This window comes from Mesoplodon mirus, assembly GCF_964341445.2.
Source record: "Mesoplodon mirus genome assembly, chromosome: 13".
NCBI classification, from domain to species: Eukaryota; Metazoa; Chordata; class Mammalia; order Artiodactyla; family Ziphiidae; genus Mesoplodon; species Mesoplodon mirus.
In genome coordinates, this window is record NC_138989.1 from 73440290 (window position 1) to 73465523 (window position 25234).

General features: G+C 45.5%; 1 protein-coding gene across 2 annotated transcripts in view; it reads left to right on the forward strand.

Moving 5' to 3' along the window:
* The window catches only part of NEDD4L (NEDD4 like E3 ubiquitin protein ligase), a 355791-nt gene that overhangs the window by 91206 nt on the left and 239351 nt on the right, over positions 1–25234 (forward strand). For both annotated transcript variants that reach the window (XM_082641144.1, XM_082641145.1), the window contains exon 2: positions 21119–21192. In XM_082641144.1, the coding sequence (XP_082497270.1) occupies positions 21119–21192 (74 nt within the window). The remainder of the gene's footprint in view (positions 1–21118; positions 21193–25234) is intronic.

Below are 25234 nucleotides of genomic sequence, written 5' to 3' on the forward strand. Positions count from 1 at the left end.
AAAAAAAAAAAAAAAGTAAATTTCTGGCACGTAGTAGGTGCCCAATGAGGGTCACTAAATATGGAGGTTTCTGTGTGTGAAAATACAGAAATCACCATAGCATGGTCATTTATGGGATGGTTGTGAAAGGGAAGGCTGTAGACTGGTGACAGGACTCACAGTTGTGTGTTTGTGTGTGTGTGTGTGTGTAGGTGTGGGGGGGCCGCCTGGACTAGGCTGATTAGTATTTTGAGTCATATTGGACACACAGGGTCAAGTGTTAATAGTAATGGTGTTGACTCTGGGATTAGAGAACAGAGAGGGTGGAATGGGGGTCCATGGTCACAAGAGAGTCCTAGACTGATGGTGACCAGGGCTGCCTGAGTGTTGATGCGTCAGCACAGGAAGAGAATGAGATCCTTCAGTAGGCGGGGGGAGGGGGGAGGTCGATTCAAATATATTACTTATATATGGTGAAGTTGAGTATCAAATCATCTATACCATAGGATAGAAAGAACCGGCAAGATTGGGTGAATGTGGGATGACAGAAAAAGAAACTGTTGTGGCATAAAGTGCTTCTACCTCCTCATGAAAACAGTTTAATTTCTCATTTTGAAAGTAAAATGAATGCTCTTTGGAGAAATTTAAAAAAGATAAAGAGAACAACTCAGGCATGGTGGAGAATTACACTCAAAGTGAAACAGTCACTTCTTCTGCCATGCCAGAGGAACCGTTGGAAATGTTCTGGTGTCTGTTCTCTCCCACAGAGTGATTCTTGGTAAGAGTCATTGGGAAGCTTCGCGGCGTCGGGACAGAGGGAGGAGGTGAGCGCTGAGGATCTGTTCACTTTTGGGTTAGATCCCAGCTCCTCTTCCCGGCATTGCTGGCTCAGAGAGAGACTCAGGGCTGGGATGTGGGAGGAGGGCTTAGGGTTGCAGGTGCAGGTCTGGGGTCCCTGCATTTAGAAATTTTGTTGGAGCTTCTCACACATTTCTGTCCAAGTTTTCCCTGGGAGAGGGGACTAAGCTTGTCCCCGCAAATGGGAGATCTTAAAAACGGGTGCAAATTGCCGATTTTGCTGCATGATGCTTTGTTTAATATAATATTCTTTCGCAAACTTTATTGCACTTCAGGATCACCTGGGAGCTTGTAAACACAGATCACTGGACCCCAGCCCCAGAGATTCTGGTTCTGGAGTGTTGGGTGGGGCCTGAGAACCAGCATGTCCACCAAGTTGCCAGGTGATGCTGTTGCTGATAGTTGGGGGGTCCACACTCTGAGAACCACTGTCCTATTCATCAAGACTTCGAGAAAAATTGGTACTCCAAGAAGATGCTCCATGCCAGCCCTGTGGGTTCTTGGCACCTCTTCCTTCCTAGACTCTTGCAGGGAAGTAGCACCGGTCCAGTGTGGGAAATGCACAAATTCCATGGTTGTGAACGGCCACTTGAAGAGTGGGTGGCTGATGCTCTCTGCATCCTCAGGGTTTTGGGGAGAGGGGAGGTGAAATGAGCCGGTCCAGGCTGTGGAAGGGATCTGGCTCAAAGGCTCCTTTGAGTGGACCGGTTATATATCATGAGCTTTATCATCCTCTGGATGGATGGTTGGTTCCTGTCTTTCTACAGTCTCTCATTTGATAATAATTTTAAAAACTTTAAAATCACCTTTATAAACATAACAGGCTCTTTATAGATGGTCCTGAAGGACAGCAGAGGCCTTGTGAAAGGTATAAAATGTGTCGCTGCAGGGGAGGAGGTCGCACTTGGAAGTGGGAAGAGATTGATGTGGCGTCCCCTAGGCTGGCATGTTGGTAGATTCAAAGGAGAAACAAGTCGGTAAAAACTTGGTGAAATATTGACCGTCAAAACCAAGTGCAGAGAGCTTGGCGTTAAAATTAAACCTGAATTTTGGGCTTCCCTGGTGGCGCAGTGGTTAAGAATCCGCCTGCCAGTGCAGGGCACACGGGTTTGAGCCCTAGTCCGGGAAGATCCCACATGCCGCAGTGCAACTAAACCCGTGCGGTGCAACTAAGCCCGTGCTCCACAACTACTGAGCCTGCACTCTAGAGCCCGTGAGCTGCAACTACTGAGCCTGCGAGCCACAACTACTGAAGCCTGCGCACCTGGAGCCCGTGGTCCACAACAAGAGAAGCCACTGCAATGAGAAGCACACACACTGCAAGTAAGAGTAGCCCCCGCTCGCTGCAACTAGAGAAAGCCCGCGCTCAGCAACGAAGACCCAATGCAGCCGAAAAAAAAAAATTAAACATGAATTTCAAAATATAGAAAGAAATAGCATCAGATAGAAATTGATCAATAAAATGAATGCAGTATTCAATAGAAAACTCTTAGGAAGTAAGAAATGGACATGAGACGTGGGCCTTAAAAAAGGCCCTAAGTCCAAGAAAAAAGTGCCCTAAAATGAAAACACTGTACACAGGTGGCCCTCACCTTGCCCGGTTCTGTGGTAGCTAAACTCAGTTCTCTGTAGACGGAGGCCTGCCTGTGAACTCTGTTTCAGAGAGCAAGGACGGGTGGTGGGGGGGGCGGCGCAGAGGAAGATAGGGGATTGTGTGCTGTAACCACAAGGGGCCTAACTAGGTGATGATCACAGCTTTAACTCTGAATACCCGCTGAGTCCCAGCCCCCATCTGGAACCGGGAAGCTCCGAACAGTTTGCCAAATGTTCAGAAGCTGCTGCCAATGTAACACCCAAATATTATTCATGATACCCAGTTACCCATCACATATTGATGAGGGCCTCCTATGTTTCAGATGCTCTTCAGATACAGGGAGATGTGTGTGTGTACATTTGTAGGTAGAAAAAAAAAATGAAAGCAGTTTTGAAGGTATTACTTCCTTTTGGAATTTTTCCCCTCCTATATTATGTGAAATCCATATTAGGACCATTCGAAAGGAATCAAACTTCATAAAATATTACCGTGAAAGGAATAAATATTTTAAAATGTATTTCACATGGTCTTTCAGAGAACTCGCTCCGTAACACCATCTAGCCTCCTGCAGCTGTCTGAAAAAAGTTTCCTGAACCTTCTTGTTTTCTTTTTCCTCCGAAATCATTCTTTTGGAAGTAACACATTTGTAATTTTAGTTCTGGTATTACTTCACTATACCTCTCTTTCGAAGCAGCACACACCCATGTAGTAGTTGAGATTATTTTGTAGTTTGAAAAAGGGCTAGAAAACTTGATTTTGATAGTTTTAAATTTAAAAAAAGTCCAAGTTAGCACTGATTTGAAAATTATCTTATATATTTTTAGGAAGGAACTGGAAAAAAAATTTAGCACAATTCTGATAAATTAGGAAATAGAATTTTTGAGTCACTATCTCATTAATGAGTTGCTGATATGAGTTATGTCTTTGTAATAAAGTGGCATTGCTGGGTAATGAGGCTCAGCTGAAATATGAAATCTGATAACGCACATTTGCACATTTTAAGGAAGTACAGCTATTAGAAACAGTGGTTCTGCCTGACATGAGATCATCACAGCCACTATGCTTGTCTCCTTTTAAACGTGAAGCCAGTGACTCTGAAGGTTTTGCCTCAGGTGTCCAGATACCTGGTAGATAAATTACAGGTGAGCATCACTCAACGGTGTACTGCTGGCTTTCAGCCACAGACGATGGTAGAAGGGGAGTGAGGAGGGAGGGATGGGTTGGAAGTAAGGGTTGCTATCTGGGCCTCTGGTCCTGATGGTCGCACAAGTCCCATTATCCTCGTCCCCCCCCAGGATCTGCTGTCCTGTGGTTGACGCCTGCAGCTCTCCTAGGTTTGAGGCACCGGGTGCCGTGGCTTCTTGAAGTTCTGATGGGACAGCTCAGTTCTGTTGGCAGCTTTTCCCTGGGTGAGATTTATCTTGACTCTCCCCTTGGAGCTGATGACTGTGCTCCTCCGTGGTGTTTGAGTTTAGCTTTTCCTGCAGCCTTCAAGCTAACTTCAGCCACTCCTTGAATCAGTGACCTCCTGCCCTCTTACCTAGTCCTTGCCTTGTGTTAACTCTTGAAATGATTCTGAGACCAGCCCATCGTAGAAGAGTTGCCATTCTTCATAAAGGGATTTTAAACATCACATATAGAGCCAGTTAGCCACCATAAATCCTTTATGGAATAAGAACAACAACAAACAAACCAAAAAAAATACTGTTGACAAACGCTCTTAGTTCATTTCTAATGGTTATTTCTTTCGTGATGTTTTGAAACTGGCTGAGAGTCAGGAAGCATCCTGATTTATGAATAGTCTTGTGTTTCACTGTGTGGTGGATGGGGGTTGTGATTCCTACTCCTTTGTTTTGTCTTAGAGAAGTTACACGTATCCATTCTGCTGGCGGGGTGTGATCTCGCATAAATTTCAGACGAGTTCTTCATCCCCGCCCCCCATATGCCTGTCTTCTAAAATCGCGGCATCTCAGAGTTGGGAAGGGGCGCCAGGGACCATCTGCTTCATTTTCTTCCTCCCTGGTGATACTTCTGGCAGGTGCCGATCTTTTCTCTCGCTCTGGGGCTCACCGGCCATCTCTCTGCCTCGGGAGGCCACCTGCTCCGTGTTTGACTAGGGTTAACAGCTGGAAGTTCCTTCCCTCAATGAGGCACATCTGTCTTCCTGCAGCTTTCACTCCTGGGGTTGGGGTTTGTCCTCCGCGGGCTCATAAGGGAAGATGACTTGGTTTCTGCCAACCCACCCGCTTCCTGCAGAAAGAATCTGCTCTTAGAAATGTGTTTAACCCGTTTTTCTTTCTTTTCTTTTTTTTTCAGTCTTCCAGTGATGTTTGTTTATTAACTATCCTGGCTACTTAAAAACAATTTTTTGAGTTAGTACATGTAAATGGTTTTAAATTAAAAGCGTAAAGAAGGCCATACAGTGATATATGTGTGTGTGTCTGTTTCTCTCTCATACCTGTCCCTAACCAACTAATTTCTGTCCTCAGCATCAGCCAGTGGTACCAGTTTCTGATGTCCTTGCAAAGTTTACTTTATGACACGCAAACACATAATCCTTGTGTATCCACATACACACGTGTCCGTCCATCTCCTTTGTATGTAAAGGATGGCGTTACCCCACATCTCCACCTAGCTGTTTCATGTGACAGTACATCTTGGATTTTCAAATCTGTCCGTAGAGAACATCCTCATTCTTATGGTTGCTTAGTGTTCTATTATATAGATTTTGTCCTATTTACTTAAAAAATCAAAGCAAAACGACCACCTCCCTCCCAAGTCATGCCTCTTGGGTTTGCACATAATGCTGGTCCAGGGCACAGTGTGATGACGTTCCCTGCTCTGGACTGGGAATAATTATACTGTCACAGAGTTGAGTCATATTGCACCAAAGATGAAATAAAACCCCAAGAATTCCCCCCCCCTTTTGATGCTCTCCCATTCTGTTTCTTCCATCCCTCGGCATTGACTCAGGCAGCTAAGCACACACAACGCTCACCACTATAAAACTCCATTCTATGAGATTTGGCCTATCACCCATTCTGATGAAATCTTGTTGGATTCTGATCCAGTTATCTGACATTTTATCTGGTTGTGTGTATCAACTGCAAATTGGTTTAGCCTGCCATCAATAACCCCCTCCAGATTTTCCTGGCTCACAATGTGGCCCAGGATGGAGCTAATCATAGAGCCCCGTGACATGAGCCCCGTGACAGAACCCCCGGAGGACCCCTGGAGTTTTCTAATGATTAGGCTTTGGATAAGAGTGAGCAGCTGGGTGCAGCCAAGCCCCACCTCACTTTAGCATCACTTCACCTTCACATCATCATCTTGTCTAGAAGAATACACTGTTTTGGTTGTAAGCTGGCCAGGGTCCACGTCCACTAGTATGCAACATGCCCTTGAACTTTTCACCTTCTCAGAAAAGGGAATAAGTGTGCATGTCTTTTATTCTTAGCAAACCTTTGCTGGAGATTTTTCTTTTCTAAATGTTTATAAAACATTTAGTGATCCACTCTAGAACATTGCTTTGGATGAATATCATTTGTTCATTCCCCCTGAAACATGGGGTGCCCAGCGCTTTGCTAGAGTCTAGGAGAACAGTCCTGAGCAAGGGGAGTGGTTGCCTTGTGTCTCTCTGGCGTTGGGCGGCTGCCCGTGGACCATTCTTCTTGTCAGTTCCCGAGATCTGTCTAGCCTCTGCCCTCTGAGAGCTTCGTCTTTGGCCACGATAGCTAATTAAAAAAGCCAGTGACCAAAAAGGCTGAGAGGAGAAATACAGGGTCCTGTGGGAGCTTATTGCAGGAAAACTTAACGAATCTAGGAGCCCTGGAAAGGCATTTTCAGAAAACATGATACTTAAACTGACACCTAAAGACAAGTAAGGAAGAGATCTGAGCAAAAACAGCCAATTGGTGGTGCTGGTGGAGGGATGAACTGCCATAAGCCCCGTCCGTATAATTTATAATGTGATTCGTAACTTCTTTCAACGCTGGGACCTTTGCCCATCTCTGATATTTGTCTGTAATTTCTCTGAGATGACTGGCAGTTTCTCTCAGCCATGGGGAATTCACCTGGGGAATGTCTTCTTGGGGACCCTTGGGAGTCCCTGCCTCCTGAAACTCAGAGCTCATCCAGTTCCTTCCGGCCAAACTACACACTCCCCCCAGAAACCTAGATTTCATTTTATTGCAAGAGGTCAGAGTTATGACTGCCATGAAAAATACAGAATTTTAGGGACTTCCCTGGCGGTCCAGTGGTTAGGACTCCGCACTCTCATTGCCGAGGGCCCGGGTTTGATCCCTGGTTGGGGAACTAAAATCCTGCAAGTGGCATGGCCAAATAAAATAAAATAAAAATATATGTAATTTTAGATTCAGAGCTATGATTTTTGGCTTTCAACAAAGTGCAGCTGTTTATTATCATTTTTAGAACTAGAAACACAAGATAATTCTTGTCTTAGCCATCTCAAAGGAATTTAAAAATGTTTCCTGTCTTATGATTAGCTTTGGAACAAAAAGACCATTGATAAATGGATTCTTTGAAGACCTTTTACATGGAGTCTTACCAACTCTTACGGTAAGAAGAGAATTTTGAATTAGTGGAGGAGAGTGACGATGTCCTGGAAGCTGGGACTCTTGCCAGCACAGCCGTCTCGTGGGCATCATTCACTGGTACCCTCCCTGCCCCTCCCCATCGTCACTGAATTGCTATGGATTCTTGGCATTTGAGGATTTAACATTTCTAATTGAGAGCCAGTCTAAAAACCTATCCATACGTGGAAGAATCTGCATTCTTGCCGAGGCGTATGTTTGAGTCATGTTAGGTGTGAGGCCTGTGGAAACGCAGATGCCACTTAGCCTGTGACTGACTTTAGCCTCCACCCATCGCTAACTCCTCAGCCTACCGCCGACTCCTAAGCCCACCTGCTGCTCCATCGCTTCTTCAGGGGTGTATTTCCAGGTGGAAGGATATAGAATAGTGATAACCGCAAAGGACTCGTGGTGACCTCTGGGAATGCCATGGTTCTGTTCCATTTGAGAGTCAGAAACAGAGACATCCAGTGCTGTCACCAAAAGAAAGAAGTGTAATGCCAGCACTTTGTAGGCAAAACGGTCAAAACGTATTTGGTCGGAGGGGTGGAAAGGAGAGGATGAGACAGACCTGCGTGGTTCGGGGCAAGCCATGCAGCACTGGCATTAGAAGTGACAGAAATCGTATGCGTGCTCGAATGCGATTCTCGTGGAATTTGTCTTCTGTGACAGCCGTGCTTTTCTGGAGCAGGTGGACGTGGTCGCAGCCAGTCTGCCCAGTTAGAACTGTTCCATCCCATGTGCTTGCGGTCTCCTCCTGCGGGTCATCCTCTGGGCCTGGTCTGGCTTCCCTCTGGGTAGTTTTCTAGGTCATCGGCCACCCCCACTCCTTCAGCTGTTTTCAGTTCCACCAGCCCTTTGCCTCTATTGTCCAGGAGGTCCATAATTCTCTTAAAGGGACCAAGAATCCCTGTTGGAATTTTACCTCTTTTCTTTCCTCCTGAATGCTTTTTCTGTGAATATTTTGCAAGACTTAGCAACCTTGTTAGGATACTGGCCTCATCAGCGAAAACTCCCAGATCTTTATCACACCCGCTGTGAAGTCACTACCTCTGCAGTTCTCCTATGTATAGAACGATTTTTTAAATGTCTAGATGCAGGAAGACCATGCTCTACTACATAGTATTTGCTTTATTAGTCTTCACAGCTCTTAATTTATAGGTACATAACTTGCATGCTGGTCTTTAATCTTTGAGAAGAAATCTTGATCCTAGAACATGTGATTACCGTAATGCCTGTCTCATTTCCAGATAGCTGTGCTCCACAGTTTAACTCTTCTGCACTGTTCTAAGTTATAATTGGGGTCCTTTCCTCCCTCCTGCCCTTCTTTCGAATCTTCCCTCTCACGAGACATAATTCAAATCCTGCTGCCTTCTTGCATTGAGTTGGTGCCCTTAGAGCAGCACCGTCCAGTAGAACTTCCTGTGATTATGGAAATGTTCTCTGTGTTGTCCAGTATAGTAGCCATTAGGCATATGAGGCCGTTGAACACTTAAAAGTGTGACTAGTGTTACCAAGGATCTGACTTTTAATGGATTTTAATTAAATTTAAATAGCTTCTTGTAGGTAGTGGCCACCCTATTGGACCATGCAACCATGGGGTTTAGTTGAGCAAATAAGACTTACCTAACAAGAAAAAAAAAGGACGACAGTGATTTATGACTTAAGTACCAGAATAAATGGTCCGTCTGAAGGCAGGCTCAGAGGCAGGGCCTCCCACACTGGGGGTCCACTTCTGGCCTCTGGACTGAGCTCTGGTTTCTGACCCCTGACAGCCTCTTGGAGACCTCTACCTGCACGCTGGGAAGATAACCCCAGATCAAGCAACCCAAGTCCTTTCATTTCCCTGAGCCTCAGACCCGCTCTTCTTCCTTCGTCTTCTATCCTCTGACAGCATCTTCCCCCACTAGCACCGAAACTGGAACCTTGACTTGATGCCGTCTCCTTGTCTTGCAGAGCCAGTCTGTCACCAATCCGTGCTGCTCCCCCCGCAATAGCTTTGGAACCAGTCCCGTATCCTCCATGCAGGGCCACTGGGCTGCTCACCTGTCAGGCAGTGTAGCAGCGCATGTCATTGTTGTCCCTGTCCTCCTCTCTGGACCCACGTCCCTCCATTCTGTCCTCTGCTTGTCACCTGGCGAACCTGCCCCTCACCTGCTAACCGTGTTTGCCTTGCACAGCACAGAGGAGGAAACGAGGCCGGGACAGCTCTCCCCTCCCCCATCGCCCTGCTCACTAAGCTTCTTTCCACCTGGAGGTGCCCTCATGCTTCTCTCTTTGTCTGAAGGGATGCTTTTCCCTTCTCCTCATTCTTACTCATCTGGGGCTTTACTCAGCCTTCTCGTCTACTTCGCTCTCCCCACCCGTCACACGAACACTAATTTCTTCCTCCTCTGAGTCCCCGCAGAACACCATCCATTGCTTTGATTAAACTTACCATGTCATCTTGTAATTACATGTGTACGTTGTTCTCCTGATACATAGACAGTGAATTTCTGTGGGTGTGAACTGTCTTCTTGATTCCTTATTCCTTGTACTTCTTTTGCGACAGAGTAAGCACTGTTGGTTGAATAACCACATGGACCTGAGCAGACCATAGGGCATGAATAGGTGCTGTCTGGGCAGGTGCAGAGGGGAGGGCAGTCAGGTCCCCATGAAGAGCACAGGTAGGTTGGGGATAGAGCAGGTTGTGGTGACCCTTCAGGGAGGAGTTTTAATTGGGCCCATTTGTCCATGGGGAGGTCCCACTGGAGCAAGGACAACAGACATTTTAGAAGGAGTGGGCTAGTGAGGCGGCAGGTGAATTAGGACGAGAGAAGCTGCCACACATCAACGGCAAGGCCATAGAGCAGGGCACGTAACAGGCACCCGGTAACTATTAGAAGAAGGAACAGTTGAGGCTATGTTAGTTGGTTGACGGACCATCCCGCTGTTAGTGATAACTCAAATTGATGCTGCCGAATGAAGAAAATGGGATGAATTTAAATGAGTGTTGGGTTTTTTTGTGTGTTTTTGTTTTTGTTTTTGCGGTACGCGGGCCTCTCACTGTTGTGGCCTCTCCCGTTGTGGAGCACAGGCTCCGGACGCGCAAGCTCAGCGGCCACGGCTCACGGGCCCAGCCGCTCCGCGGCATGTGGGATCTTCCCGGACCGGGGCATGAACCCGTGTCCCCTGTATCGGCAGGCGGACTCTCAACCACTGCGCCACCAGGGAGGCCCTGAGTGTTGGTTTTTAAAGGCAAATGTAAGTTTCACAGCTATACCTATGTTATCACCATTCTTTCTGGAATTTTTTTTTAATGTCATACTTATGAGCATATATCTGAAATTTTCTGGAGTTGTCTCAGTTTCAGATTTTGACTGTACTAACAGGGCATGGGGTTCCATACTACTTAAAATAATATAGCCTATGCGCTTATATTGAGCAAGTCAACCAAATTCTGTTAATCCTGCCTTAAAAATGCCACTGCTTTTTACGTGATAGAAAATACAGGCAGTAGTCTTTCTTCTCACTGGTGTTTTTTTCCTTGTACTGAAACATTGTCCTAATGCACAGGAAAATCTCAATTTAGCAAAGAGAGAAATCAGACTCCCATTATTGCATGGGATTCTCCACATGCCTTAGTTCTTTATTGCTGTGTAACAGATTATCCCTAAACTCAGCAGCTTAAAACAACAAGCGTGTGTTATCTCACAGTTTCTGTGCGTCAGGAGATCAAAAATGGCTTAGCTGGGTGGCTCTGATTCATGCCTTGATGGCACATAGCATGCAAAGATCTGTCATGAGGTTGAAGTATGATGTCAGCCAGGAATGCTGTCATCAGAAGGCTTAATTGGGGCTGGAGGACCCACTTCTAAGACGGTTCACTCACATGGCTGTTGGCAGGAGGACTCAGTTCCTCGCTACATGGACCTTTCTTCTCATCGGGCTGCCTGAGCATCCTCACAGCATGGCAGCATCTGGTTCCCGCCAGAGTGAGTGATCTGAGAGGGGGAATGAGACACAATGCTTTGCTTTTTATGACTCAGTCTTCAAAGTTACACACCGTCACTTCCTCCACAGTCTGTTAGAAGTCACCAAATCCACCCCCAGCAGGGGAGAGAAATTAAGCCCTGCCTCTTGAAGAACGGAATTTCAAGAATTCATGGACCCATTTTAAAGCCACACAACATAATTTCTGAAAGTCAGTCACCTTGTGCATTAAAATTGACTCTGCTCTGGAGGGCCATCCTTTCACTTCTTCCCATTTGTTAACTTTTCCATTAGACATTAAGAATGGCTGTGATCTAGTAGAGGTTAAGAAATTTAGGTTGCACAGAACCCTATATTTCTGTAGCTTTTTCCGGAACTGATATCCTTGGGACTTCCACTAGTTTCAAATGTTGTGTGTTGGGCTGACAGTGGTGAACAACTACTGTGGATGGTCTCGTAGGTGCGGGCTGTTTGCCGTCATTGGTATTATCTGAGCTTGAGCTGGATGTGTAGTCTTGGTATTGGGTTGCTCTCATTTTCCATCCTCTATCTTTGTTCTCCCCACACGTATCTCACACCTCTGTTTCACCCCTGTATTATAGGCATATTTCAGGTATGTGTGTACTAACCTCTGCAGCTGACTGTAAGGCCCTGAGGGGCAGAGAAGAATGCATCTTGTTCAGTTTTGTGCTCCTCCTTTCTGCAGCAAAAATTCCTTGAACATAAATCACTCAACACATTTTTTTGGTTGAATGTGTCATTAGGTCAAAGTGGAGAACACACACACACACACACACACACAGAGAGAGAGAGAGAGAGAGAGAGAGAGAGTTACCAGCAGTGTAAGGTTGGGAAACCCCTCAAGAGAGTGAAGAGGGAAAAAGGTTTAGGGGGCAGGAATTGGGGTAGAAAAGGCAGAAGGAAGATAAAGAGGACAGGATATAACAAGAGTTGGAGATGACAGGAATGTGGGGTGATTTGGGGAAGATGGGTCAGGGTAGGAAATTTTAAAAAATGTATGGAACAGGATCTTGACTCCTAGTTAGGGCAAGAGCCAGGTAGGAATGGGGAGATTAACAATATCTCTTGGGTAGCAGGCATTATGTGGACACTTCCCATATGTTGTTTTATTTTATTTTATTTTTTTTTATTTTTAAGCCGAAAATACCATTTATTACAAAGATAAAGGGATATGTCATGGGTCTTTTTTTTTTTTTTTTTTTACTGGTGGGAATATATAGTGTGAAATATATCAGATAAATTTTTTTTTGCTTTATAACAAATTTAATCAGTTATACATATACATATGTTCCCATATCCCCTCCCTTTTGCGTCTCCCTCCCACCCTCCCTATCCCACCCCTCCAGGTGGTCACAAAGCACCGAGCTGATCTCCCTGTGCTATGCAGCTGCTTCCCACTAGCTATCTACCGTACGTTTGGTAGTGTATATATGTCCATGCCGCTCTTTCACTTTGTCACAGCTTACCCTTCCCCCTCCCCATATCCTCAAGTCCATTCTCTAGTAGGTCTGTGTCTTTATTCCAGTCTTACCCCTAGGTTCTTCATGACATTTTTTTTTCTTAAATTCCATATATATGTGTCAGCATACAGTATTTGTCTTTCTCTTTCTGACTTACTTCACTCTGTATGACAGACTCTAGGTCCATCCACCTCATTACAAATAGCTCAATTTCATTTCTTTTTATGGCTGAGTAATATTCCATTGTATATATGTGCCACATCTTCTTTACCCATTCATCCGATGATGGACACTTAGGTTGTTTCCATCTCCGGGCTATTGTAAATAGGGCTGCTATGAACATTTTGGTACATGTCTCTTTTTGAATTATGGTTTTCTCAGGGTATATGCCCAGTAGTGGGATTGCTGGGTCATATGGTAGTTCTATTTGTAGTTTTTTAAGGAACGTCCATACTGTTCTCCATAGTGGCTGTACCAGTTCACATTCCCACCAGCAGTGCAAGAGTGTTCCCTTTTCTCCACACCCTCTCCAGCATTTATTGTTTCTAGATTTCTTGATGATGGCCATTCAGACTGGTGTGAGATGATATCTCATTGTAGTTTTGATTTGCATTTCTCTAATGAGTAAAGATGTTGAGCATCCTTTCATGTGTTTGTGTTGTTTTATTTTTTAAAGCAACTAAAATTAGTTGACTTATATAGAACTTAGATATTTCAGTGGTACAAAGAATATCAGTTATCTCTTTTAATCTAGAGAGTGGTTACTGCAAGTGTCATGGGTAATAACTAGAACTATAAATATACTGTAGAATTTGGAAGGTAAAGACATAAATTAATTTAGGGGAGAATAATCAAGATGTAAGTCCCTGGCTTAGGACTTCCTCATCCACAGGGACAGCTGGTGTGTGTATGATACATGGGGTCACAGCGGATCCCTATGGAGTAAGAACACTAGTTCCCAACCCAGATATCAACCTTCTTTTTTGGGGGTGGGGGGAATCTGCCGTTGTTAAGAATAGGGAATAAAATATCAATATAAAAGTTATCTTCTCAAGGCAGATTCACAGGAGACAGGGTAAATTCTAGTGTCTTGTGTTGAGTTGCACTTCAGATTTATTTTACCAAAGGAACGATTTTGGTAGATTATGTATTTAATAGGTTTTGTGGGTGGGCATGGGAATCTGGTAACCACTTGCACACAGTTTATATGAGCAGGCTGCCGAGTTGCAAACAGCTGACTTACAAAATGAGCCTTTGGAATACCACCCGGCTTACGGACTTCCTCTGTGCCACTCATTTATGGTTTGAGCACCTTATCTTGTTTCATGTCTTGATGAAGAATTAGAAAGTTAAGTGGGAAAGAAAAACACCTGTCAAGTGCAGAGAATCCTCCCTGTTACACAATAACAATGCAGGGCAGTTGATGAATAGAATGGGAGGCGCCCCTGAAAGTCATGGGAAAGAAAGCCTGTGGTTATCTGGCCTCACCTCTCCTCTGCCTTGCTTTCTCTGCCTCATACAGTCCATTGCCAAATAATATTTTCATTGTCATAAGCCACCTTAGTTAAATATTTAATTCTACAGAGTCATAACCAGGGACCAAAATGTCATGCATAGATTTTATGAAAGTAATAAAATGCTTCAGAGAGTACAGTTGCTCCGCGTGGGGCCCGTTGCATCTGATAAATGAGTCACATACCTGGTCATGAGTTTCCTTACAGAGTGACGGTGGCTGCTTATCTGTGTACAGCCTTGTTATTTGGAGGAAACAAAGATAAGAAGTTTTTGATGTATGTCTGAAACCCATGTGTAAAAAACTATTTTTATAGAGTAGCCTTCTCTTTCCTGCTCTCCTGCCCCTAAACATTGGAGCAAAGTGAAATTTCCTGCAACAGCTGCTTGTAAATAGTAAGTGCTCAATAAAGGCCCTCTCTACCTTTTATCTCCCAGCCGTTGCCTCCGTATTACATAAGAGGACCCTTTTCACATCCTCCAAATAGACAGCTCTATACCTTTGTGAGTTGGCTAAAATACAACACGTAGCTGTGTTTTCTTATGACAAAAGGTTTATTCATTTTAGAAGTACGGAAGCCTGTTTGCCTAAGCCCGTGATTTTAAATTTTTCCTTTTTTTCTTACATTATTTCCTGAAGTTTCTACAAAAATGTAGTTTCCAAACAAAAATATTTAATGTTTCAAAAGGAAAATAATGCAAATATGCAGAAAGATGTTATCCATTATCCAGAGGTAATCACTATTATCATCATCCTTTCTAGGGCTTTTCCTGTACGTACATGTAATTGATATTTATTTTAAAATGAGACTGTATTGTATGCGAGGGCAGGCCAACTGCTAAAGCAGCCTTCAGTTTTCGGTGGGAATAAACTGTACCAGTCTGTTTCCGCGTCACTGTCTGGGAAGGAGCAGTAGGTGGTGGTGGGCGGGGCAGGGTGAGCAGGGGTTGCTCTGTTGCACTCCCCTCCTTTCATGGGGTTCCCCCTTCTTGGCCTTCAGGATTTTCTCCATTGAGCGGGCGAACAGGGAAGAGAATGGAGGTAGGTGAGTGGGAGGACCTTGTCCGGGAAATGCGTCCATCATTTTTGTCCACATCTCATTGGCCAGAAGTTGGTCACATGACTGCAATTTAAGCTCGGAACCGTAGTCTAGTTGCAGGTCCGAGTCAAAAAGGGAAGCAGTCTGTTGAACCACGTGCTGCTCTCTAACTCAGTTGTGTAAACTGTTTTGAAACTTTCCAAAAAAACCAAATCGTTTATTTCGAACATGTTTTTGTGTGCAAAATCTGGTCCCCTCTCCATCTCTACCCTATGTGAAGCCCCACCATCTCTTGCCAGATCTTCTTATAATTGGTCTTCCTGCCTCTGTTCTTGTTCCCCTGTAGTCGCTGATCCCCAACAACTGAAGGGGTCTTTTAAAAACCGAAGTCAAATTTTATCACTCTCCTGCTTGAAACTTTCCTAAGATGGTTGCGTTAATGCCCACCCTCTAATGAGGCTGGCGCCTCGGCTCTCTGACCCCACCGGCCATGCTTGCCCTCCCTCCCTCCCTCTGCTGTCCCTCTGGCCTCTCCTCTTGGACTTGCCCTCTGCAGGCGGTGGGACTTGCCAGCATCCCTGAGTGAAACTCCCCCCACCCTATCACCCGTCAGCTTCAGTGTCACCTCTCCAACCACCAGTCATACATAGCCTCCCCTCTCACTCTAGTTACTTCTATTTAACTGTCATGTTGTTGTCAAAGCACTCAACCACCATCAGAAATCATCTGGCTTGTTTGTTTGTATATGCTTGTAATCCATCTTTCTGTTTTCTAGATTGTGGGTTCCTTGAGGCGGGAGGAATACCATCTTGCTCCCATCTGTGCCCCCAGATAATGAGTCCTGCACGCGGTGGCTACTTAGTGCATACTTGTGGGATGAGTAAAGGTCTTGACGGATTCTCACGTATTTTTTTTTCCCCAAGGACCTCTGCTTCATTTTTTTTTAATTTTTAAATTTTATTTATTTTTTATACAACAAGGTCTTATTAGTCATCAATTTTATACACATCAGTGTATACATGTCAGTCCCAATCGCCCAATTCAGCACACCCCCACCCCCACCCCCCTGCGGTTTCCCCGCCTTGGTGTCCATACGTTTGTTCTCTACATCTGTATCTCAACTTCTGCCCTGCAAACAGGTTCATCTGTACCGTTTTTCTAGGTTCCACATACATGCGTTAATATACGATATTTGTTTTTCGCTTTCTGACTTACTTCACTCTGTATGGCGGTCTCTAGATCCATCCATGTCTCAACAAATGACTCAATTTCGTTCCTTTTTATGGCTGAATAATATTCCACTGTATATATGTATCACATCTTCTTTATCCATTCATCTGTCGATGCACATTTAGGTTGCTTCCATGACCTGGCTATTATAAATAGTGCTGCAATGAACATTGGGGTGCATGTGTCTTTTTGAATTATGGTTTTCTCTGGGTATATGCCCAGTAGTGGGATTGCTGGATCATATGGTAATTCTATTTTTAGTTTTTTAAAGAACCTCCATACTGTTCTCCATAGTGGCTGTATCAATTTACATTCCCACCAATAGTGCAGGAGGGTTCCCTTTTCTCCACACCCTCTCCAGCATTTGTTGTTTGTAGATTTTCTGATGATGCCCATTCTAACTGGTGTGAGGTGATACCTCATTGTAGTTTTGATTTGCATTTCTCTAATAATTAGTGATGTTGAGCAGCTTTTCATGTGCTTCTTGGCCATCTGTATGTCTTCTTTGGAGAAATGTCTATTTAGGTCTTCTGCCCATTTTTGGATTGGGTTGTTTGTTTCTTTAATATTGAGCTGCATGAGCTGTTTATATATTTTGGAGATTAATCCTTTGTCCGTTGACTCATTTGCAAATATTTTCTCCCATTCTGAGGGTTGTCTTTTCATCTTGTTTATGGTTTCTCACGTATTTTTAATGACAGTGTTATAGCCCATTGCACAGAATTGCCGTGAATATTTAACTGTCTACTTTTGTGGTTTTTTACTTTTTAAAAAAAATAAATTTATTTATTTATTTATTTGGCTGCATTGGGTCTTCGTTGCTGAGCACAGGTTTTCTCTAGTTGCGGCGAGCGGGGGCTACTCTTCCTTGCGGTGCGCAGGCTTCTCATTGCGGTGGCTTCTCTTGTTGCGGAGCATGGGCTCTAGGCATGCGGGCTTCAGTAGCTGTGGCTCACGGGCTCTAGAGCGCAGGCTCAGTAGTTGTGGTGCATGGGTCAGTTGCTCTGTGGCATGTGGGATCCTCCTGGCCCAGGGCTCGAACCCATGTCCCCTGCATTGGCAGGCGGATTCTTAACCACTGCACCACCAGGGAAACCCCTACATTTTTAAATTAAAAAGATGCTTTGATGACTCTGTTTAGCTAGTTTGGGGGGGGGGATTTTTTTTTTTTTTTTTTTTTTGCGGTACATGGACCTCTCACTGCTGTGGCCTCTCCCGTTGTGAAGCACAGGCTCCGGACGCACAGGCTCAGCGGCCATGGCTCATAGGCCCAGCCGCTCCATGGCATGTGGGATCCTCCCAGACCAGGGCACGAACCTGTGTCCCCTGCATCGGCAGGTGGACTCTCAACCACTGCACAACCAGGGAAGCCTTTGGGGGATTTTTATGCATTTTTTATTTTATTTTTACTTTCTTAGGATTGATTCCTAGGTGAGAATTTGTTTACTGAATGGGTGTATGTACAGAATATTAAGGTGTTTAGACCCTCCTGATTTGTTTCCCCATGTAGTTGAGGGGTGTGGTATAGCACACTCTCAATAATACTGGAAGGTGGGCTGGGAGGGGTAGGGGGTAGGAGTTTTGTCTGTCTTCATTGCTGTATCCCTGGATCTTAGAACAGATGTTCATGTTTACTAAATGAATAAATCAGTTTCCATAAAAAATTCTAGGTATCCCTTCATTTTAATTTATTTTTATTCATTTATTTGTATAAATGTTCCCTGATTTTTAAAATGTATGCTTTTGCAGAGTAGGTCTGTCCAATGTAAGAACATTCACCCAACGTTAAACCTAAGGGAACTGGGTGTTAGCTGGGCTCATCCTATTCCTTAGAATCCAGACAAGGTTCCTTTGAGCCCCCTATGGAGTTGGTGGAAAGTCCAGGATTCTGCCCAGGATTTCCGAGAATCCCAAGGGCTGTGAGACAAAGAGACAATTTCTAACCAGAATTCTTGTCTTCTCCTCCATGACTTGTGATTGACTGTAGTTTGGTTATCATCACACCGTCCCTTCTTTATTGCTCCCACATCAGTCACAAGTGCAAGACTAGGTGTGTCGCTCTGAGTTGGTCATTGGAAGAGTTACTGCTTTGTAGACCCTCCATCCTCCTCCTCCTCAAAGCTCCTTTCACCCTTCTGCCTCTAGATCACACATCTGTTTCAGCCAGCATCAAGGATGGCCCTGGAGATGTAGCGCTTTCCTTTAACAGTATCCACCCTCCGGGGGTTCCAGCCGTTGTCCCCCCCCTCTGCACAGTGGTGTCTGGGAGAATTGCTGATTTGCAATATTTGTCATTGGTGAGAGAGGCAGAGAATTGGGATGGGGGAGGCATGGAGACAGAACAAAATAAGTTCCTCTCCAGCTGTTCCTTGTCCTCATTTCTTCTTTTGAATGATTCCTTATTCCCCCAAGTAAAATCTTAACCTCTTCGCCTTGCAGATGAGGATTTCGTTTTACCCCACGGTTCTCAATTGGTATGCTACGGGCAGTAGTGGGTCATAAGCTCTTCCCAGGTGTACTAGGGACGGTCCACAGGCGTGTTGCCACATTTTGATCCACGTGTAAAAATACTTCAACTGTGGCATCCCTTGAGCTGAGTAGGCCATAGGAGCTGTCAAATGATGGCTGTGGGGTACAGCCTGCTATGAGAAACAGAAAAGAGCCTTAGCCTAGATAACGTGCCAAGAAAGAATCCCTGGTGATGGGTGGTGAGCTGACTGTGTAAGAGAAAGGGGAGGGCACTCAGCACCTGCTTAAAGGACCAAGGGAAGAGCATGTAACCCTGGGAGCTTTGGTAAACCATGTAGTAGGGTCCTGTTTTAGTTATCTCTGGCTTGGCTGAATCTTTTCATGAAGGTTGCCAAACATATTAAATCCTGCCATGTTGAATGCAGGCCTCCTTTGAAAGGGAATTATAAACACACACGTTTGTGTCCCTTGCTGTGTTTGCATGTGGGCAGCCTTGTGTCGGGGGTGGATGGTTGGAAGGATGAAGGATCCTGGAAAGTAAAGGTTCTCAAACATGGGTTCCGATTGCCTGTACGTGTGCTTGATCTGGGCGGCTAATTGTTAAGGTTCAGCACCCTTTTCGCTCCATGTTTTATTTCACCCTGCCTTTATCTCCTTTGACAGGACGTAACCTACAGATCATTTAGGGTTTCTTTCCCTCACCTATGTCTTGACTAAACACATTGGGTAGATGAATTTCATATTACTTCTCTCTTGCCCCTCAGCACTTGGGTCCCCAAGGGCTCCATCGCTAGCCATTTTTTCTTCTCACTCGTCTTGGATAACTTCTCACAGATCTTGAACTCTACCTACCAACTGTTGGCTCTACACTGATAACTCCCAAGTCTCTAGCCCAGACTAGGTCTCTCTCCCATTTATCTGTTTAGTTATCTCTTTTTTTTTTCCACCTGGTTGTTTCACAGGGCACCTTGAATTCAACTGAATTCTCTGTTTCAATTTATGTTAAGACTTAGTGACCCAAACTGGAAATCTGAGAGTTATCCTGGACTTCTGCCTGCCCTTCCCCCTAAGCCATCTCATCTCTCCTGAATGTCTTAGCCCTTAGACTAGACTTCTCCTGGCATGGCACCATCACAGGGTCCTGTAGCCCTTAGACTAGACTTCTCCTGGCGTGGCACCATCACAGGGTCCTGTAGCCCTTAGACTAGACTTCTCCTGGCGTGGCACCATCACAGGGTCCTGTAGCCCTTAGACTAGTCTTCTCCTGGCGTGGCACCATCACAGGGTCCTGTAGCCCTTAGACTAGACTTCTCCTGGCGTGGCACCATCACAGGGTCCTGTAGCCCTTAGACTAGACTTCTCCTGGCGTGGCACCATCACAGGGTCCTGTAGCCCTTAGACTAGACTTCTCCTGGCGTGGCACCATCACAGGGTCCTGTAGCCCTTAGACTAGACTTCTCCTGGCGTGGCACCATCACAGGGTCCTGTAGCCCTTAGACTAGACTTCTCCTGGCGTGGCACCATCACAGGGTCCTGTAGCCCTTAGACTAGACTTCTCCTGGCGTGGCACCATCACAGGGTCCTGTAGCCCTTAGACTAGACTTCTCCTGGCGTGGCACCATCACAGGGTCCTGTAGCCCTTAGACTAGTCTTCTCCTGGCGTGGCACCATCACAGGGTCCTGTAGCCCTTAGACTAGACTTCTCCTGGCGTGGCACCATCACAGGGTCCTGTGCTATCGTCTGCGCATCACTTTCAGTAGACCATCAGCATATTCATGTCTGTATTTCACGTCCAAGCTGCTTAGAAAATATTGGAATGAATAAATAAGCAGGTGGATGGGATGAATGAATGAATGAATGAATGGTTTCTGAGATGTTTTGGGGTGATTTCCATTTAGGATGATGCTTTTTATTTCTTTTTACTGGAATGAGACATTATTTTTGTTTGCCAGCACCAACACTTTGAAACCGTAATTTTGAGGAAATATTCTACCACGTGAAATTCCTCTCTCTCAGGCCACACACACAAATATATTAACTTCAAAGGAAGAATTATTTATGAAATTTATGGAATGTTATTGCACTTGGGCATTTATCTAGGTGGTTTCGTGTGTGCGGTTGTGTTCTTGGTACAGCTGGGAAATATTTCCTGTCTGTGGCAGGAATCATTGAGCTGCATGACCTAGTTTGAATTAAACTTGAGCTTAATTAACTTGGATGCTCTAAATGTCTAGGGTTGTAGGATTTCAGAGCTGGAATGTTGCTTTCTGAACTTCAGCGTAAGGAAGGATCGCCTGTACGTAAAGAGTAATCATTGGCTTTGCGTACTGGCTGAGAGAACCATCGATTGAAAGTCCATTTTGTAAACTATTTTTTTTCCTCTCCAACAGGGAGAGTCCCGTATCCTCAGAGTGAAGGTTGTTTCTGGAATTGACCTCGCCAAAAAGGACATCTTCGGAGCCAGGTATGTTTGCTTTGTTATCTGGTTGGCTTCTGAAGAGAGTTTAAGCAAGCGCTTTTCAAGTTCAGGTGCGTCGGAATGACCCGGATGGGGCGGGGGCGGGGCGGTGCTTCTTAAAGCAGAGATTGAGTTTCTGATTGAGTAGGTGATGCTCATGCTGCAGCTGGTTCAGGGACCACATTCTTGCAGGGGTGTAGACTTGTGTAACAGCGGCAGTTAGCAGGCTTGGCCTTCCTACGGGTTGATTTCATGAGGAAATTAGATTCAGATGTTTCTGTTTTTCTGCAGTAGAAAAATAAGTTTGAGAACATGTCTGTGTTCATTTTAATATATTCCTGTTTTTTTTTTGTTTAAAAAAACAACCCTAGCTGAGGGAAACAAAGTATTGTTTTGTTCCTGGGAGAACTGGATATGTCTTGGCACGTGTAATTTTGGAATTAAGAGACTTGGTGATTTCTGTGGCATTTACAGAAGCACTCGCAGCCGAATCATTCTGGCTGTTTTAGCTTTTTTATTTCGAGTGTAGCACCTGGTATCCCTGTATCTTGCAGTCAGCCCTACTGGCTCTTGACAGTGTGTTGCCTTAAGTTGCTGGGCTGGTAGCAGAGTGAGGATTAAAGCTACTTGGAACTAGGATTTGAACCAGATTTCGGAGAAGAAAGCCCTTTTGAACTTTTGACCTAAAGGATATATTAGAGATGATGTAGTCCAACTTCCCTGTTGAATGGAAACAGGAAAGGTTACTATTTAAATCCAGTCACATAGGAGGCCCCCGGTCCCTGCTCAGCACCCTCTTCCAGTTGGGTACCTGATGGGGTTGAACCAGAGGACCGTGCTGGCCGCTAGAGTCACCACACAGGAACACTGGGTCATCCCGTGAGTCCCCGGGACCATTGCCCGTAGTGATGCTCGGGTTCAGGGCCTCAGCCTGACACTGTCCAGTGTTCTGTGCAGCTAACCTCGTCCTCCCCGCACCGCGCAGAAGCCCTTGTCTGCCGCTGGTCGGCACACCTCTTCTATATTCTGTCCTGTTACCGTGCCCGTTTTGAGTTTTGTCTAGCAAAGAAATCAGTAAGCTACTAATGCGATTTGCGTTAACGAGCAAAAGTAAATCCAGGCATATCTCACTTTGTTGCGCTTCCCAGGTACTGCTTTTTAACAAATGGAGGGTTTGTGGCAATCCTGGGTTGTCAGACGACGGCTGACATTTTTTAGCAAGAAAGTATTTCTAAGTTAAGGTATTTACCCTTTTTAAAAAAGGACATAATGCTATTGCACATCTAACAGACTACGGTATAGTGTAAGCATAACTTGTACATGCACTGGGAACCCAAAGTTCGTGTGACTCGTTTTATGGTGATATTCGATTTATTGCGGGGCTCTGGAACTAAGCCTGCAGTATCTCCGAGGTCTGCCTGTAACTAAGTAAAACTGGTGCACGTTCAATATCAGGGAAATATTTTTTTTTAATTTCTGATGCTTACGTGTACCCCACATGACTAACAGGGTTAGCTTTCTGAGTTGTGTCACTGGGAAACCGCATGCTTTGGGGCACTGCCATCAGCCTGAGCTGCGGGTGATGGGGTGGGGAGGGGCAGGGGAGGCACATCCCACCTGCAGCTTCTTTCTCATTTGACCTGAAGCCACCCTGAGCAGTTTACCATGCGCCTGCGCTAATGCTCTGGCATTTCACTTGCCTCTTACTAAATTAGACGTTTATTGGAGACAGAGACATCTTACTTTTTAGCATCTTTCTTCTACTGCTTAACACCCAGAGCACTAAGAACAGGACTGGGTCAGTTGGTTTTAAATTTCAGTGTTTGCACGCGGGCTAGTGGCTTGTGCTCTTATGTCAGAAATGCCTGTTGCTCTGACTGGCTCTTTGCAACAAATGTTAGAGTTTGGAAGGAAGGAGTTGGATTTGGAATATTACAGTCACTTTTCGTTTGATTCATTTTTGTTTTATCCAAAACTCTTCCTTAAAAAAATGAAATTGATTCAGATTGTTTTTTAGCCTGTTCAGAAGCCCTGAGCTTAAGATTGGTAGCGGAATTGGGCTCCAAATCGTAAAAGAGCCAAGCAGGTCTGAATTGTTACCATTTATATGAAAAGAGGAAGAGTCATTTCTTCGGGGCAGGGTTGAGAGGAATTATAGGTAATGCCTCAGGATGTTCAGTGGAAAGAGAAACAGTGTCGTGGCTTCAGGAACCGAGGGCCCGAAAATGAGCCAGAAGCTCTGAATCTGCGTCCTGCCCCTCACTGCCTTAGTTTAATAAATTCAACACTCACACCCCTGCCTGCCTGCCTGCCTCCCTCCTTCCCTCTCCCCCCGTCTCAGGGGCCAGAGTGCTCAAAGGACCCGTTTGCCAGTGAGTGGGCGCCAGTTGGAGGGTTAGGTGACCATGCAGCGTCCCGCCACACTGGCATCTCCCTGGAGAGTGGCGCCGGTTCTTGCCTCATTATTTTGCCTAGTGACCTGCGGTCTCTTCCACGTTGTCTCACGCACATCCTTTCAGCCCACCTCTGTCACAGTAGGTCAGCAGAAAGCAAGGAGAGCACTTTCCTCGTCACCGGCGGGCTGGGGTCAGGGAGAACCCCAAGGTGACTCTGGTTGGCTGGCAGCACTCACGTGTCCTGGGGGAGTAGCCGTGAGTGCGGCAGGTGTCGTAATGTCTTCTGCGCTGTCCCCTGGAGTGAGACCCTTTTCTCCGTGTCCTTCCGAACCGCAGGCCGGCAGGCCCCCCTTCTCCCCCAGCCTGTCACTGAACCTTCCCTCCACCTCTGTGTCTTCCAGGACCCTGATTCTCCCTTCACAGAAGGAGGGCTGGGTAGGCACTGGGAGTCCTGATGGATGGAGGAGGAAGGACAGTCTTCCTCAGCAGCAGCGTCAGGCACTTGGAAGTGGTAGAAATCATATACAGGCTTGGATGTGTTGGAAGACGGATCGACAGTCTCTGGAGTCGAAGGAGGCTGCCTGGGTCACGTGGCCTGTGAGGGTTGGGGAGGGCCAGGCGTGTTGGTCCGAGTAGGTGATGCTGGAGGGTAGATCAGTGCACTCCTAGGTGGGCTCCTTGTCCCGCAGAGGATGCCTGAGGCTCCAGCTCTGAGGACTGGCATCTGCGGGGCCCTGGCCTCTAGGCCTACCTCTCAGCTTGGTCTCACGAAGACCACCCTTTTCCAAAACAGAAGTGGGTGCCCTCTGTATGCAGTGTTTGTAACATGATATTACTTCCCTTTTGACGTGTTATTGGCATTTTACACGTGGCCTACCTTTTGAAAGAGGCTGATTTTCTTTTGCTCAAGCTTTAAAAAAAGAAAGAAACTTTCTGCTCACCGTGCACCTGAAATGCCCTTCTCCTTACCTGCTCTCTCTGTCCCAGTCCAGGACTGAGGACACAGGATCACTTTCCAGCTTCCATCCAGCAAAGTCTCACTTTATTAAAAGAGTCTTTATTGTTGGGAATGTCCTGGCGGTCCCATGGTTAGCACTTGGCGCTTTCACTGCTGGGGCCTGGGTTCGATCCCTGGTCGGGGGACTAGGATCCCACAAGCCTCGCAGTGCAGCTATTTAATAATTAAAAAAAAAAAAGAGCCTTTATTGGAAGAAGATTTGATAATTGAGCTCTTGCTCCCCTGGAACTTCTCAGCAGTTGGTCTGTGTGGAGAATTGCCGCAGTAGAGAAAGATGTTATCTTTTAGACCCTACCTTCAGGTGGAGAAGGGCAATCCTATAATCTGTCATCTAAACAAGGGACACTTTTGTTTGCAACAAATGCTGAATCAAATGGGATGTCAGGACATGGGATGTAGATGGAGACGGTGGTCACCTTGGGTCAGAGGCACCCAACTGTTAAGATCCATACTGTGAAGAAAAAAATGCTGTGCAAGGGTTTTGAGCGTTTGTTATCGTTGCTGTCTTAAGCTTGGCCAAAAGAAAATCAGACTCTTTCAAAAAGTGGGCCATGTGTAAAACGCCAATAACACATCAGAAGGGAAGTAAAATCATGCTGGAAACACCGCATACAAGAGGGTACCCACTTCTCTT